The sequence below is a fragment of the Coregonus clupeaformis genome, chromosome 4 (assembly GCF_020615455.1).
Source record: "Coregonus clupeaformis isolate EN_2021a chromosome 4, ASM2061545v1, whole genome shotgun sequence".
In the NCBI taxonomy this organism is placed as follows: Eukaryota; Metazoa; Chordata; class Actinopteri; order Salmoniformes; family Salmonidae; genus Coregonus; species Coregonus clupeaformis.
In genome coordinates this window covers 13785758-13801312 of record NC_059195.1, presented here as the reverse complement: position 1 = coordinate 13801312, position 15555 = coordinate 13785758, and the positions used below count along the sequence as shown (strand labels likewise).

At 43.2% G+C, this 15555-nt stretch overlaps 1 protein-coding gene across 6 annotated transcripts in view; it reads left to right on the top strand.

The window, feature by feature from the left end:
- LOC121552877 (high affinity cGMP-specific 3',5'-cyclic phosphodiesterase 9A) overlaps positions 1 to 5395 on the top strand; it is a 33601-nt gene extending 28206 nt beyond the window's left edge. For 2 of the 6 annotated variants that reach the window (XM_041865983.2, XM_041865977.2), the window contains 11 exons: positions 351 to 425; positions 628 to 714; positions 858 to 962; positions 1481 to 1563; positions 1755 to 1911; positions 2022 to 2135; positions 2363 to 2467; positions 4468 to 4596; positions 4705 to 4815; positions 4926 to 4983; positions 5084 to 5395. In XM_041865983.2, coding sequence (XP_041721917.1) covers positions 351 to 425; positions 628 to 714; positions 858 to 962; positions 1481 to 1563; positions 1755 to 1911; positions 2022 to 2135; positions 2363 to 2467; positions 4468 to 4596; positions 4705 to 4815; positions 4926 to 4973 — 1014 coding nt within the window. In that variant the 3' untranslated portion in view covers positions 4974 to 4983; positions 5084 to 5395. Of the gene's footprint in view, positions 1 to 183; positions 259 to 350; positions 426 to 627; positions 715 to 857; positions 963 to 1480; positions 1564 to 1754; positions 1912 to 2021; positions 2136 to 2362; positions 2468 to 4467; positions 4597 to 4704; positions 4820 to 4925; positions 4984 to 5083 lie in introns of all 6 variants that reach the window. The other 4 variants (XM_041866007.2, XM_041865998.2, XM_041865968.2 and 1 more) reach the window with 4 other exon arrangements.
- Positions 5396 to 15555: the final 10160 nt, after the last annotated feature.

The window sequence follows — 15555 nt, the reverse complement described above, 5'->3', positions numbered from 1 at the left end:
TTTCATTTCTAGGTGGACTGCACTAGGACAGTGGCAAGCTGCCTCACTTAAAGAAATACAGGGGGAAACTAACTGAGGTTAAACCTGCAGTCAGGTGTGCCCAGGTGTGTGTGTGTGTGTGTAGAGGTGAGCCCACAGCCAGCGGAGACAAACATGGTTAACTGGGTGCTCTGTCGCCTGCAGTACATGCTCTCGCAGCAGACCATAGATGCCCTCAGAAAGCCTGCCTTTGACCTCTGGCTGTGGGAGTCCAACGAGGTAAGATGCTGACTTCACTTTGTTCTTCTCTCTCCGCCCCTTCTGTCCCTCTATCTGCATGCGTCTATGTGTGTGTGTATGTGTGTGTGTAGTACCACCTGTCTCAGGAGACAGTGGAAGCTCTCAGACAACCCACCTTTGATGTATGGCAGTGGGAGCCCAATGAGGTGAGGACAGGGGGTTGGACCATACAGGTTCAACTACCATAGATAGGAGAAACTCAACTTCCATAGACACTAAACTCAACCATAGAGTTGTTGACCATAGACGATCAAATACTACCATATAACTGTTGACCATAGATGAACAACCGCAACAAAGTATCGCTCACCTTTGGCCTCACTCCTCCACCTTGCTTCATGTGACCAGATGCTGAGCTGCTTGGAGCACATGTACCACGACTTGGACCTGGTCAAGGACTTCAACATGAACCCCATCACACTGAAGAGGTGGCTGGTAAGACTGCTAGAGATATCTACAACTGATCACCATCTACTGCTGCGGCACTTGTTTCAGGTTACTAGTGGCAGGTTTGTTGTAGCTGTCTGATGGTCTCACACATTCACTCATCTTCCCTCTCCCCCCCTCCCTCCCTGCAGCTTTGTATCCATGACAACTACAGGATGAATCCCTTCCATAACTTCCGCCACTGTTTTTGTGTCACCCAGATGATGTACAGCATGATCTGCCTCTGCAGCCTACAGGTAATACCACAGTAATACCACAGTAATACTACAGTAATACCTCAGATCTATAAAAGGGCAGCATTAATACTGGAGGGATAGAATGGTGAGGAAAAATGATGTTTGTTCTTGAAGAGGAAGGACGAGGGGGAGGGAGAGAGAAGCTGAGAGATGTGTCTGAAAGATAAATTATATTCCCTTGGAGACGCTCCCTTAGACATCATCTCGAACCCTGTTGTCATGGATAACCATTCATGAGAGGTTTATTAATCAAATCCTATAATGGCCGATTACGAGACGGCCATGTTAATGATGTGCTAATGAGATCTCTCTCACAAACACACACACTTTCACACACACACTCTTTTACACACCACACACTCACTTACACAAACATGAATGCACCTACATGTGCACAGTTGCATGATGCGTACACACACATGCACACACACACACACACACGTGCTCACACAGATGGCCCATTAATTGTGAGACTTATAATAATACATAATAATAATTGTGAATTGTGTGTCTTCCAGGAGACGTTCACCCAGGTGGACATTCTGATTCTGATGACAGCTGCAGTGTGCCACGATCTGGATCACCCCGGATACAACAACATGTAATCCATACTTTTATTCTCTCTCTCTCTCTTACTCTACCACTGCCATCTGTCTATCTTGATTCAAGAAAATGTGATACAATCTGTCTATCCTAGTTCGATATAGCCTCGGAAACCCAGGTTCCGTTCAACAAGAAGACATTTGAAAGCAAGCCCCTGTGAGACTAAGTCTCCCTCTCTCTGTCTCTCAGGTACCAGATAAACGCGCGGACGGAGCTGGCAGTACGCTACAATGACATCTCCCCTCTGGAGAATCACCACTGTGCCGTGGCCTTCCAGATCTTCTCCCAGCCCGACTGCAACATCTTCTCCACCTTCGACCCCGAGGCCTTCAAACAGATACGCCAGGTAGGGCGTGTGTGTGTGTGGGCATGTTTAACTATACTTGTGTGTGTGTGTATACTACTATAGCAGTAGTCTGATCTATAGTCTGATCTAACCGCCTATTTCTGTCTTAGGGAATCATCACACTGATCCTGGCCACAGACATGGCACGACATGGTGAGATACTGGACTCCTTCAAGCATAAAGTGGACAGCTTTGACTTCACTGATGAAGAGCATGTCATTTGTGTAAGGATACACATTCCTATGTATTTGCAACCTACCGTAGAATGCGTATTTTCCACTCCCTTACAGTTTGTGCAGTGTATTTGTCCTCCTGCCCTATGCAGTAATGCTATATTTACAACTTTACTATGTATGTTTGTTAGTCCTTTGTGCTGCTATCTATGTGAGCAATCTAGTAGACCCCTTCCCTATACTGAACTCTGCTCTGTGTGACCTTTGACCCCCCCAAGCTGAAGATGGTGCTCATTAAGTGCTGTGATATCTCTAACGAGGTGCGACCCATGGAGGTGGCTGAGCCCTGGGTGGACTGTCTGCTGGAAGAGTACTTCATGCAGGTATGTGAAGCCCTATCTATACTGTATACTTACCTACGTATGTATTTGGACAGTGATGCTAACATTTTTTATTTGGCTCTATACTCCAGCATTTTGGATTTAAGATGAAATGTTTCATATGAGGTGAAATTGGTCCAAATACTTATGACATCTTCAAATGGGGAGGACTAGATATATGAAAATACCCTCAAATAAAAGGTGACATTCTGTACTGTCACTGTATATGAAACATTTGATCTCAAATCCAAAATGGGGAGTGTTTATGCGTTTTTATTCAGTACATAGCCTACTGTGTAATTCAAGGTATGTGTCATACCTGCCTCATATCTCAATCTTGATACATAAGTCTGTGTGAAAATGGAACAACAAATTCCATGAAACATTGTATTTTGATATACAGTATACAGTGCCTTCAGAAAGTATTCACACCTCTTGACTTTTTCCACATTTTGTTGTGTTACAAAGTGGGATTAAAATTGATTTAATTGTCATGTTTCTAACATTTGTAAAAAAAAATATATATATATTTTCAACACTAATATAGGATTCAACCCCCTGAGTCAATACATGTTAGAACCACCTTTGGCAGCGATTACAGCTATGAGTCTTTCTGAGCTTTGCACAGCTGGATTGTACAACATTTGCACTTTTTTAATTTTTTTATTCTTTAAACTCTGTCAAATTGATTGTTGATCATTGCTAGACAACCATTTTCAGGTCTTGCCATAGATTTTCAAGCCGATTTAAGTCCAAACTGTAACTAGGCCACTCAAGAACTTTCAACGTCGTCTTGGTAAGCAACTCCAGTGTATATGTGGCGTTGTGTTTTAGGTTATTGTCCTGCTGAAAGGTGAATTCATCACCCAGTGTCTGTTGAAAAGCAGACTGAACCAGGTTTTCCTCTAGGATTATGCCAGTGCTTAGTTCTATTCCATTTATTTTGATCCTAAAAAACTCCCTAGTCCTTGCCGATGACAAGCATACCCATAACATGATGCAGCCACCACCATGCTTGAAAATATGAAGAGTGGTACTCAGTGTAGTGTTGTATTGGATTTGCCCGAAACATAACGCTTTGTATTCAGGAAATAAAGTTAATTTCTTTGCCACATTTTTTGGCAGTTTTATTTTAGTGCCTTATTGCAAATAGGATGCAAGTTTTAGAAATGTTTTATTCTGTACAGGCTTCCTTCTTTTCACTCTGTCATTTAGGTTAGTATTGTGTAGTAACTACAAGATTGTTGATCCATCCTCTGTTTTCTCCTATCACAGCCATTAAACTCTGTAAACTGTTTTAAAGTCACCATTGGCCTCATGGTGAAATCCATGAGCGGTTTTCTTCCTCTCCAGCAACTGAGTTAGGAAGGACACCTGTATCATTGTAGTGACTGGGTGTATTGATACACCATCCAAAATTGAATTAATAACTTCACCATGCTCAAAGGTATATTCAATGTCTGGGTTTTTTTAACCCATCTACCAATAGGTGCCCTTCTTTGCGAGGCATTGGAAAACCTCCCTGGTCTTTGTGGTTAAATCTGTGTTTGAAATGCACTGCTCGACTGAGGGACCTTACAGATAATTGTATGTGTGGGGTACAGAGATGAGGTAGTCATTCAAAAATCACAATTATTGTACACAGAGTGAGTCCATGCAACTTGTTAAGCACATTTTTACTCCTGAACTTATTTAGGCTTGCCATAACAAAAGGGTTGAATACTTATTGATTCAAGACATTTTAGCATTTCATTTTCAATTAATTTGTAAAAATTTTTAAAAACATAATTCCACTTTGACATTATCGGGTATTGTGTGTAGGCCAGTGACACACAATCTCGATTTAATCCATTTTAAATTCATGCTGTAACACAACAAAATGTTGAAAAAGTAAAGGGCTGTGAATACTTTGTGAAAGTACTGTAGATACAGTATTTGCCATTTGTATTAAAAATGATGGATTGCACTGACATCTTTCTCTCTCTTCTCCATCTTTTCCTCAGAGTGACAGGGAGAAGGTGGAGGGTCTGCCTGTGGCCCCCTTCATGGACAGAGAAAAGGTCACCAAACCCACAGCCCAGATCGGCTTCATCAAGTTCGTCCTCATCCCAATGTTTGAGACCGTCATGAAAGTGAGCAATGGATGGATGGGACTGTAAAAAGAGGATGTTGGAGTGATAGGACTGTGATGATGATGATAAAGCCTGCCTCCTTTCTCTCTATCTCTCTCTGTGTCTCAGCTGTTCCCTCAGATTGAGGATGTGATGGTCCAGCCTCTGAGAGAGTCGCGAGACAGATACGAGGAGCTCAAGCAGATCGACGATGCCATGAATGAGGTCAGAGGTATTTGTGTGTGTACGTGTTTTTGTGTTTTATAATTTTTATTTAAGGAGGACATGTTTGCATGTTCTTATGTGTAGTCGCAGTGATTGTAACAGTCCTGTGAATGTTTCTTCTTTAGGTGCAGAAAAAGAAAAGTGAGAACTTGACTATGGGGAAGAAGAAATGAAAGCTCAAAGGTAGGTGTTTTTAAACTGGCTGCATTGAGCAAAGTCTTTCTATACACTATATGGCTCTGGTGCGGTGTAGATGAAATGAATGTGTGTTCTTCTGTTTTAGCTCAAACTTCCTACGGTGGTAAAGGTTGAGTCAGGATGGCAGTCTGAGGAATGGATGGCAGTCTGAGGAATGGGACCAGAGGAAGATGGAAACAGACCAAGCCACTGACTGACTGACTGGCCGGATGGACAATCCAAAGCTTTTATCAGGGAATGTCAACTTGTACAGCACATACTACTTCAGTGAACAATATTTAGATTTTCTCTTGCGTTGTGTTTTTTTTTATGTTGTTTTATACAGAATGTACAGATTTTTAGTCACCTTGGTTGTTTCCTACAAAAATAAAAGGTTTACTTTAATTATAACCTTTCACATAGACTGTTTTGTATTTTGTTTTAAGCATATATGACCATTATAAAGCTTATAAGAGTTATTAGTCTTATATTAGCTGTGGAGAAGTTTCATGTGATTAAGATAGACAGAATGGATGAGGAGCACTTGTTACACACTCTGTTCTACTCTTTGCCAAGTACCATGTCAGCCTGTGCTCTCAGCATTCTGAACATTCCAAACATCATACACACATAGCCTTGTTGCTGTGGATCAGAAACGTGCCATCCTTCCGTATGCCTCCACTCCCTGTTCACTTTCTGCACATTCCTAGCAAACATAGCAGCTATTGAAGGTTTAAAGAGCTGTCAGTGTGGGGGTGACACTTACAAAACGTGACTTAGTCAAACAGGATGCTGAAACACCAAAAGCCTTTCAATGCAAAACATACATACAAGGGTTGGTTTTAAGAAGAAAGGGCATGGTAAGAGTATTAGGGAGGGTAGATCATGAATGACAGATATGCACTGCCACTGCAGCATGATCAGAGTCCCGTTCCCCTGCTTGAACGTTGCATGCATCAACCAACGGTTGCTATACTGTACTTTGACAGTGGAAGGACTTGGGCCCCCAGTGGTCAAGGTATGACATTACAGGTACATCCTGTTGACAGAAAGCTTGGCTCCAGTTCAGAGGGGTATTAGTATTCCAGAAAGATGGTTTAACAAATTCAGGATTTCCTGAACATATCCGGCTCCCAGATAAGGGAGTCCAGGATTTCTTGGTTCCAGTACAGCTGCTTCTCGTTTAAGTTATTAGGCTAAGCGAAGCACAGATTGGTTGATCTGACAACTGGCGCGTCGTGCACGCAACATTTAAAAAGGTCCTCAAGTCGATGACAGAAAAAACGATTGATATGGAGTCAAAAGACAGAGCCCAATATTTCACAAGTCAACAACAAGAAACAGTTGTAACAACATACAACGAATATGTTCACATATTTACCAAAAAAAGTAATACATCCACCGCCGCAAGAGCCAGAGAGGGAGCCTGGCAGAAAATTGTAGAGAGAGTAAATATGCAAGTGAAGTGGCACGATTCCAATATCTAATAGGCCTAGTTTAAACACATGGCTGATCAGTAATAATGTTGTCACTTTAAAGAGCACTTTTATTATAACGCTGGTGATATTAAGTGTCAAGGCTATGGCATAATATGGAAGTTGTAGTAGCCTATGTCACAATTGCAATGGTAGGCCCATTCCATAGCCTATGTAGGATGAATACTAATTTATTGAATTCATCAAGTGCTTTTCATGACAACATGAGCAACAATGTGTTCTATGTTTAGTTGTAACCCAATGGGAGTCACAGATCATCTGACAAAAGAAGTAAGGAAGATCATTGAATTGAATGACTGTTTCTGAAAATGATTTGATTTGGTTAAAGGGTAGGCTACAGTATTCAATAGTTACCTGTTTGTTTAAGCTGTGAAAATATTTTCTCCCCTTCATTTGGTCCAGAGGGTCTTTGAATGGGGGATATGTGTCCCATCTATAGCACCAAGGACGTTTGGGAAATCTGCGGGATGAATTAGGCTATTTATCATGTTTATTATGTTGCCTAGCTTTATTAATTTGAGGTTAGCAAAGCATCGCTGGCAGTCAACTGACTACTATACTTGCAATTCTGTAAAAGTCCTCATTAATTATTATATGAACAGCTTGATGGCTAGGGAATGCAACAAATACATTAAACATATATATTCAATGCGATGCAGATTCCTTTTACGGCTCTACACACAGTTGCCTTGCCAAATAGTTCAGCATCTCCCACATTGTACAGGAAATTTCCAGTAGCAAAAAATATCAACCCAATACACAGAGTTTGTATAGCAGTCAAAGCGAAACCGCGTTGGGTTCCATTTGGTATGGGTTGAGTAAATTGACCAGATATGAGTGATTGTGCGGAAAAACGATCATGTTGAAAAATAAATTATTCAGAATGGTCTAAAGGATGTATTCGAGGTCCAATAATTTGTTCCCCCTGTAGAGCACGGTGAACAATCCAGGCTCCAATGTCAAGTGGATTTTCCAAGAAGGGACAGGCCAGGGGCGGTGTGTTCAATAGGGCGATATGGGCGACGCACTGCCAAACGGGAAAAGGAAGGGATTTTTTTTCTAATCAATTATATCACGGCAACAGTAGTTATCAGTGTTCTAATCTGATCTGACTGCCACTAAATGTCAAATCAGGCTAAAGTCGTGCTTCAAATGGCCCCGCCCGTTTTTGGGGCGATTTCAGTCATGTTGAAAATCGCCCAGAAGTCTGTCATAGACTCCCATGTAAAATCTATTTTTTCAAATTTCAAAGCTTTCAATACAATCTCTATGGGTGTCTGTGGGCTTGCACTTACGCGCTTTCGTCATACGTGACGTAACCATGAACGTAACTAAGAAAATAGCGGCTAGCAGCGTCTCTGTTGCGACCTGCAGTGTGGCGTTATCTTATGTTTTTAATTTGTACACTTAGTGGCGTTATTTTATGTTTTTAATTTGTACACTTAGTTTACAAACATTCTGCCAACCATGGATTTCCAGTGGTGGGTTTTGGACTGATCTTGTTGATCGTGTACATACCCGCTACGAACGGACTAAATAATGAAAACGCTGCTGGCAGCGGAATCCAATACAGCTGGGAGACTTGGCTGGATGACAGAGTCCCGGACAGAGAAGTGGAGCCGGCCGGCTTCACCCTGGTCAGAGCGGACCGCGATCTGACACAGTCACAGGGAAAATCGATCCTGGTAAGAGAGCGACTCTGTACCCCCGACATTGAACTGCTTTCTGTGTCACTGCGACCTTACTATCTGCCCCGTGAGTTCCCCCAATTGTTTGTTACCGTTGTGTACTGTTGATAATCACAAGTTTACTGGAGAACTGAGACCAAGTAGAGACTTTGGACAGGGTGGATATGGTATAATAAAGGCAGTTTATTCAGAGGTAAAGATATCTGGAATCGCGTGCACGGACTCGTTCGTCAAACTCTTAGGGAGCTATCTGAAGAGAGCCCCGAAAACATTGTGTGCAGACATTTTATACAATAAATGATGTAGGTTGAATCTAGTAGTTCTGATCTTCTGATTGGTCCTGATGAGTTGGGCGAGGTCCCCTCCACTGTTGCATTGGCTCTGAGTCGGGTTCTCTGTCTTCAAATGTTCAGCCTAAAGAGAGGGGATTTTTGTGTGTGTGTGTGTGTGTGTTTAACAGTGATGATGTGTGTGTGTGTGTTATCAGTGATGATGTGTGTGTGTGTGTGTGTGTGTGTGTCCTCAGAGCAAGAACTCGTGAGTTGGAAGAACTGAGAGACCTATGGCGTGGGTGTTGTCCTTGGCCACCTGCTGACAAGGCTGACAAGATAGGACTCTTTTGTCCATTGTTATAGGATAGGAACAGCATTGATTGAAAACAAACGCCCAACACAAAATGGGTCATGCACAAGATTTTAGTCAGACCAAGCTATAACATTATATATTTACTACGACAGTACATTCAACCAAAAGCTAATATAACAAAGGCATCAGAGATTATTTATAATCTGTCACAGAAACTGGAATCCATCTCCCCAGATCAGTCAATAAATGCTTCTGGTATTGACTTATATGCTGCCCCTGTCTTCATGTTGTTGCTGGACATATCTTTTTTAAAATGTGCGTAGGTCACCTAAATCATCAGAAAAATTGCCCCTCCTGAGAATTTTTTCAGGAGCCGCCACTGGGACAGGCCATAGTGATGAACAAGAATCTGATTGGCAGAGAAGTCTATTTATTCACCAGGACAGGCTAGAATCAAGTTAAAGTAGTAGGTAGCAGGTTTGCTTCAGCGAATTCGTTATGGTTTCTGATCAGGCTCTCTTTCAAGCTCTCTTTCTTGAGCAGGAAAGTTTGCAGAAATTCTGGTTTTACAGATCTTGCAAAATCACTAATCCGGCTTTCTGGAATACCCCTCTGGAATACCCCTCAAGTGTTATGATACTGATGATTTGTCGCCTCAGATTGTTTGTTTACGGCTAGGTGGAAGTAGGAACAACAGTTCAATGTACAGAGTGTAGGTAGGGGTAATGTACAGGTGTAGGTAGGGGTAAAAGTGACTAGGCAATCAGGATATATAAGCAGGGTATGTGTGTGGTGTGTGTGGTGCCAATATGCATGTGTGTGAGTATGTATGTATGTGTGTGTGTGTTGGAGTGTCAGTGTAGTATGTGTGAGTAGAGTCCAGTGACTGTGCATTGAGTCAAGGGGGGTAGGGGCAGTAGGAGAGAAAGAGAGACCCTTTTAGGCATCCAACTGTCAGTCCTAATGTTTTATTTTAAAAATCAAGAAAATAATTTGTACATAAAAAATTATACTACATTTACATAACTAATCTGCCATTTAACACATCAGGGTGGAACCTCAAGCTCTGTTGAATGGTCTGGGCGGTGGTCAACCTATCTATCTCTGAATGAAGATAGAAGAACAGAGAAAACTCTGAAAGAAGCCTTTTAAAACTCAAATACATCATATCTCTCTTTCTGTCTCTCCTTTCAGTCTCAGCTAGAGGCATGGAGCACTGGCTCTGACTTGTTGCCTTTCTTGGCTTTCTTACTGGCTGCATTGGACTGCTGTCCATTCCCTGGTCCCCTCTTCTTGCCCCAGTGTTCATTCTGCTGTTGGAGCCTCTGCTTCTTCTTCTCTCTGTAGGATGCCATGTTGTCAAAGCTGACCTTGTACTGGTGCTGGAACCGACTCTCTAACCCTGCTGAGACTGTTGTGATGAGAAACAGGAGGGAGGAGCAGGATCAGAGACAGTGAAAGGGATTGTAGCACAGTTCAGGTGGTGGATTACTATTATAATGTCAAACCCCTTCGTTCTAAGCCTAGATTCAAGTTTATGTTGCAGGTATTTCTGAGCATCCGCTAAATAACAAAAGAGTAAAAAACAAATGTGAATGTAAAGTCTCCTCTAAGTCTGACTACTTTGCATTATAATTACTTAGCTCAGGGGAACATTAGGAGGCAGAAAGGGAGCAGAGTGCATACACACCGCAGGTTAGTTCTGCTCTTTACTGAGGGAGGAGGAGGATGATGAGGGGGCGATGTGGTAATTTGTGTGTGTGTGTGTGATGACTCACCCTGACGTGCCTCCCAATGTGGCTGAAGGGTTTCTGTCACTCTCTTCAAATCCGGGCTTTCACTGTTGCACTGCAGAATACAAACAACACCGGGGCTCTGTGAACAGTACAAACAACACCGGGGCTCTGTGAACAGTACAAACAACACCGGGGCTCTGTGAACAGTACAAACAACACAGTGAGAGTATAAGAGATACAAGCCAAATCTTGTTGTTTGTGTGTGTTTACTAAACCAGTACTGTATAATCTTGTGGTTTTTAAGTCAAGTATTTGCTCTACACCTGTACCTTCCAGCTGCTGGAGGGCACCAGCTGCTCCTCTGGCCCCTAGTCCATCCCAAACAGCTGCACTGAGGGAACTCTGTAAAACACATGGCAAACATTACATCCCAGTTTCCATTCATACAAAGCATGTGTCATCTAGGTATATCTTTCAACAAAACAGGGTATACATTACTAAAAATTGTAGTCTGTGAGGAGAACGCTGACCTCTCACACTGCACTGTCACATGACGTCCACCAGGGGAGCCAGCGACCGCAGACCTCTGGGAACAAAGGCAGAGATTAAGATGTCACAAACATAACATGGCTCAGGGGAAAATCTGTGACCTGCCACCCAGCACAAAACAGCACAGCTGGTGTAGCCATAATAAACTGTCTAAGAAAGGAATGCCATCCTATATAGGAAACAGCCATATACATGGAGGGTGCAGTGAACTATAAACAGTGAGCTCTATGGATTGAAGCTTGGTATGAGTGAGGAGGAGGATAGCTATTCAGTATGTGTGTGACTGTGAATGGCATAAGTAACACACTCAGAAGAGAAAGGACTCCTTCATGTATCAATGTGAGTGGCTCGGTTAATGTGAGAAGTAAAGTGATCACCTTTTCTGTATCTGTATCAGAGTTCGGCATGTCCCTCAGCTACTTCAGGTTCCAGCTCTGGAGCCTCCGGCTTCACTTAAACTCCCACAGCTTTATGGTCCCATCCTGTCAACACACACCAGCCCAGTCAGACACACTAGTCTCCATTGAAAATGTTTTTTTAGTGCAGTAGTAGAGCTTCATCTGTATCAGTACAACTGCAGCTAGTCTAGAGAAATCTTATATATTGGGTTTTGATGGGGTAACAAAATGGAACTAAGCTCATGAAGCATTTATACGTTATATTCTTCAAGAATCAATGGGTATATATCATGAATTTAAAAGTCAAAAAATGTATGTAGCAATCACAGATTTCCCCTTTAAGTCGAAGAACTCAATTCATTGATGCGTCTAGCAGTTCGTCTAAATCTCCCCCCTGATCCAGAGAGTAGACACTGCGGATGTCCTGGTGGGGCCAATAGAGAACTGACAAACCTATGGAGAAAAACATGTTAAATGTCAAGAAATGGCAGTGTTAACCAACTGCTTAAGCATTAATTAATGTTAAATTCTGTCTCTTTCTCGTGGCCATTCTCTGACAGGTACGCCAGCCGTACTCACTAAGTGTCTCAGGCAGAATGCCTGGATGTTGTGTGGCTGACTGACCCTGATATTCTCATTGTGGTCAGCTGTGATGACATACTTGTTGTTGGCATTCAGGGTCTAGAGGAGAGGGAGGGAGATATACCAAACTGAGAGGCAGTTCCTTATGGAGTTTAACCTGCTCTGTAAGCTGAACCTAAAGCAAGCCATGATCAACAGGGTACTATAAAGAAAATGTGTTAGGGATTCTTGCTTATCAGTGCTACACATAGGATTTTGTTGTTTAATTTTTGCATTGTCATTTCAGTAATTATCCATAATATATTGTTGTGAAATATCTTTTCAATAACAGAAAATATCATTTTTACAGCTGTTTGAAGCTGGTGGACCAAAACTGCAGTTTGAAGCTGGTGGACCAGCTTCAAACAACTGAAAAAACAATATGTTTTGTTATTGAAAATATACACTGCTCAAAAAAATAAAGGGAACACTTAAACAACACAATGTAACTCCAAGTCAATCACACTTCTGTGAAATCAAACTGTCCACTTAGGAAGCAACACTGATTGACAATACATTTCACATGCTGTTGTGCAAATGGAATAGACAACAGGTGGAAATTATAGGCAATTAGCAAGACACCCCCAATAAAGGACTGGTTTTGCAGGTGGTGACCACAGACCACTTCTCAGTTCCTATGCTTCCTGGCTGATGTTTTGGTCACTTTTGAATGCTGGCGGTGCTTTCACTCTAGTGGTAGCATGAGACGGAGTGTACAACCCACACAAGTGGCTCAGGTAGTGCAGCTCATCCAGGATGGCACATCAATGCGAGCTGTGGCAAGAAGGTTTGCTGTGTCTGTCAGCGTAGTATCCAGAGCATGGAGGCGCTACCAGGAGACAGGCCAGTACATCAGGAGACGTGGAGGAGGCCGTAGGAGGGCAACAACCCAGCAGCAGGACTGCTACCTCCGCCTTTGTGCAAGGAGGAGCAGGAGGAGCACTGCCAGAGCCCTGCAAAATGACCTCCAGCAGGCCACAAATGTGCATGTGTCTGCTCAAACGGTCAGAAACAGACTCCATGAGGGTGGTATGAGGGCCCGACGTCCACAGGTGGGGGCCCAACGCCGTGCAGGACGTTTGGCATTTGCCAGAGAACACCAAGATTGGCAAATTCGCCACTGGCGCCCTGTGCTCTTCACAGATGAAAGCAGGTTCACACTGAGCACATGTGACAGCCGTGACAGAGTCTGGAGACGCCGTGGAGAACGTTCTGCTGCCTGCAACATCCTCCAGCATGACCGGTTTGGCAGTGGGTCAGTCATGGTGTGGGGTGGCATTTCTTTGGGGGGCCGCACAGCCCTCCATGTGCTCGCCAGAGGTAGCCTGACTGCCATTAGGTACCGAGATGAGATCCTCAGACCCCTTGTGAGACCATATGCTGGTGCGGTTGGCCCTGGGTTCCTCCTAATGAAAGACAATGCTAGACCTCATGTGGCTGGAGTGTGTCAGCAGTTCCTGCAAGAGGAAGGCATTGATGCTATGGACTGGCCCGCCCGTTCCCCAGACCTGAATCCAATTGAGCACATCTGGGACATCATGTCTCGCTCCATCCACCAATGCCACGTTGCACCACAGACTGTCCAGGAGTTGGCGGATGCTTTAGTCCAGGTCTGGGAGGAGATCCCTCAGGAGACCATCCGCCACCTCATCAGGAGCATGCCCAGGCGTTGTAGGGAGGTCATACAGGCACGTGGAGGCCACACACACTACTGAGCCTCATTTTGACTTGTTTTAAGGACATTACATCAAAGTTGGATCAGCCTGTAGTGTGGTTTTCCACTTTAAATTTTGAGGGTGACTCCAAATCCAGACCTCCATGGGTTGCTAAATTTGATTTCCATTGATAATTTTTATGTGATTTTGTTGTCAGCACATTCAACTATGTAAAGAAAAAAGTATTTAATAAGATTATTTCATTCATTCAGATCTAGAATGTGTTATTTTAGTGTTCCCTTTATTTTTTTGAGCAGTGTATTTCACAGTGATTTAGATGGTAATGACACCCTACACTATTCAGTGCTTAAACTGAAAATTGAGCGACCAGTGTAGAATTTTAGCAGCCAGGAAATGACAGAGCGATTTGCATTTGATAACAGAGCCACAAAGTCAGAACAGCTTTTCCCATTTTGACAACAGATGCTGCTCCGGAGGGAGAAATCAATAGGTGAATATCACAGCCAATCACAACACTGGTGGGTAAGTAATACTGTGAAACACTATCATCCCACTATTAGCGGCAGATATATTTTGGGGGGAAAAATCCTATAGCACCTTTAATGTATATCTTGAAATGTATGGCAGTATGGGCTGATGAATACTCAATAATAATAAATTATTATGTGCATGAGGAATTCTTCCTTACCATGATCAGAAGCAAAGAGAGATGTCCCAGCTTCAACTCTCCTGTCTTCTTGGGTTCCATTTAAAAACATTCAACTAGGAAGAATAGCCTACCTATTAATAAGATAGTATTATGTGCATGAAGTAATCAGCTTTACCATGGATAGCAGCATGGACAGATGTCCCAGCTTCAACTCTCCTGTCTTCTGGGGCTACACCACAGATAAGGAGTACATGTCACCTGTCTTGTCTGCTGCCCACACCTCATCCTCAGCCTCGGTGAACATGAGATGTGCACCTTCGCACCACCCACCTGAAATCACACAACTTTTTCAGTCAACACCTCAAAGCAATAGTGGCAGTCTTTGCACATTTAAGTTTGTGGTTGTTGTAGATTTCAGTAAGCAGGAAGTCACCCCGCTGTGTATGATGATGTCATATTGCTGAGTCTAAGTGTGGAGGATACCTTGTACTGATGACCTGCCATGAGGGTTCACAGTGGAACAGAACCATGTGTTTGGTGTCATCTGTCAGCGCCAGCAGCTTCCCTGAGGCTGACACGCAAACGGCAGGATTTTGTCACTCCCTGTTTCCTATGATCCATGGCCATCACTACCAGGATGAAAAGGATCAGGGCCCGGTTTCCCGATAGCGATGAAACTTAGGCTTACGAGTGTTTTTAACAATGCATCTTATAGGGCTACAAAGGGTCGTGAAGGAAGCATGAAGAGGCCAGAGATAGCCAGACTTGAGCTATGGAACAGAAGTTGGGTAGATGGGTAGAGTGTTGTGGGTAGATGTGTGTTGAGGAAGAATGGCGCCAGACATGATAAAGAAGAATCTGGACCAGTAGGAGTGAAATTTTTGGAGAAAGTGGACCCTTGTCTTTTGGTGGATCCATTTGTGGTTTCAGTGTGGGTGAGAAAGGAGTTGGGTGCAGTTGACGGTAACCTGTAGTGGACTTGTGATATTTGTGACCAGAGGGAGCAGGCGCTCTGTGTCACGCAACTTGGGTCAAAATCTGTTTCTTGCTTTGCTCTTAGGAACAGGGCACCATTGAAAGGAGTGTTTTCTGGGGTAGCGTTAAGTGTGGAGGTGGAACAATTGAAGTTGAACATTCCTGGTGTTTGTGGTTCCCGCCGTTTGTTGTGATGGAGACCCGA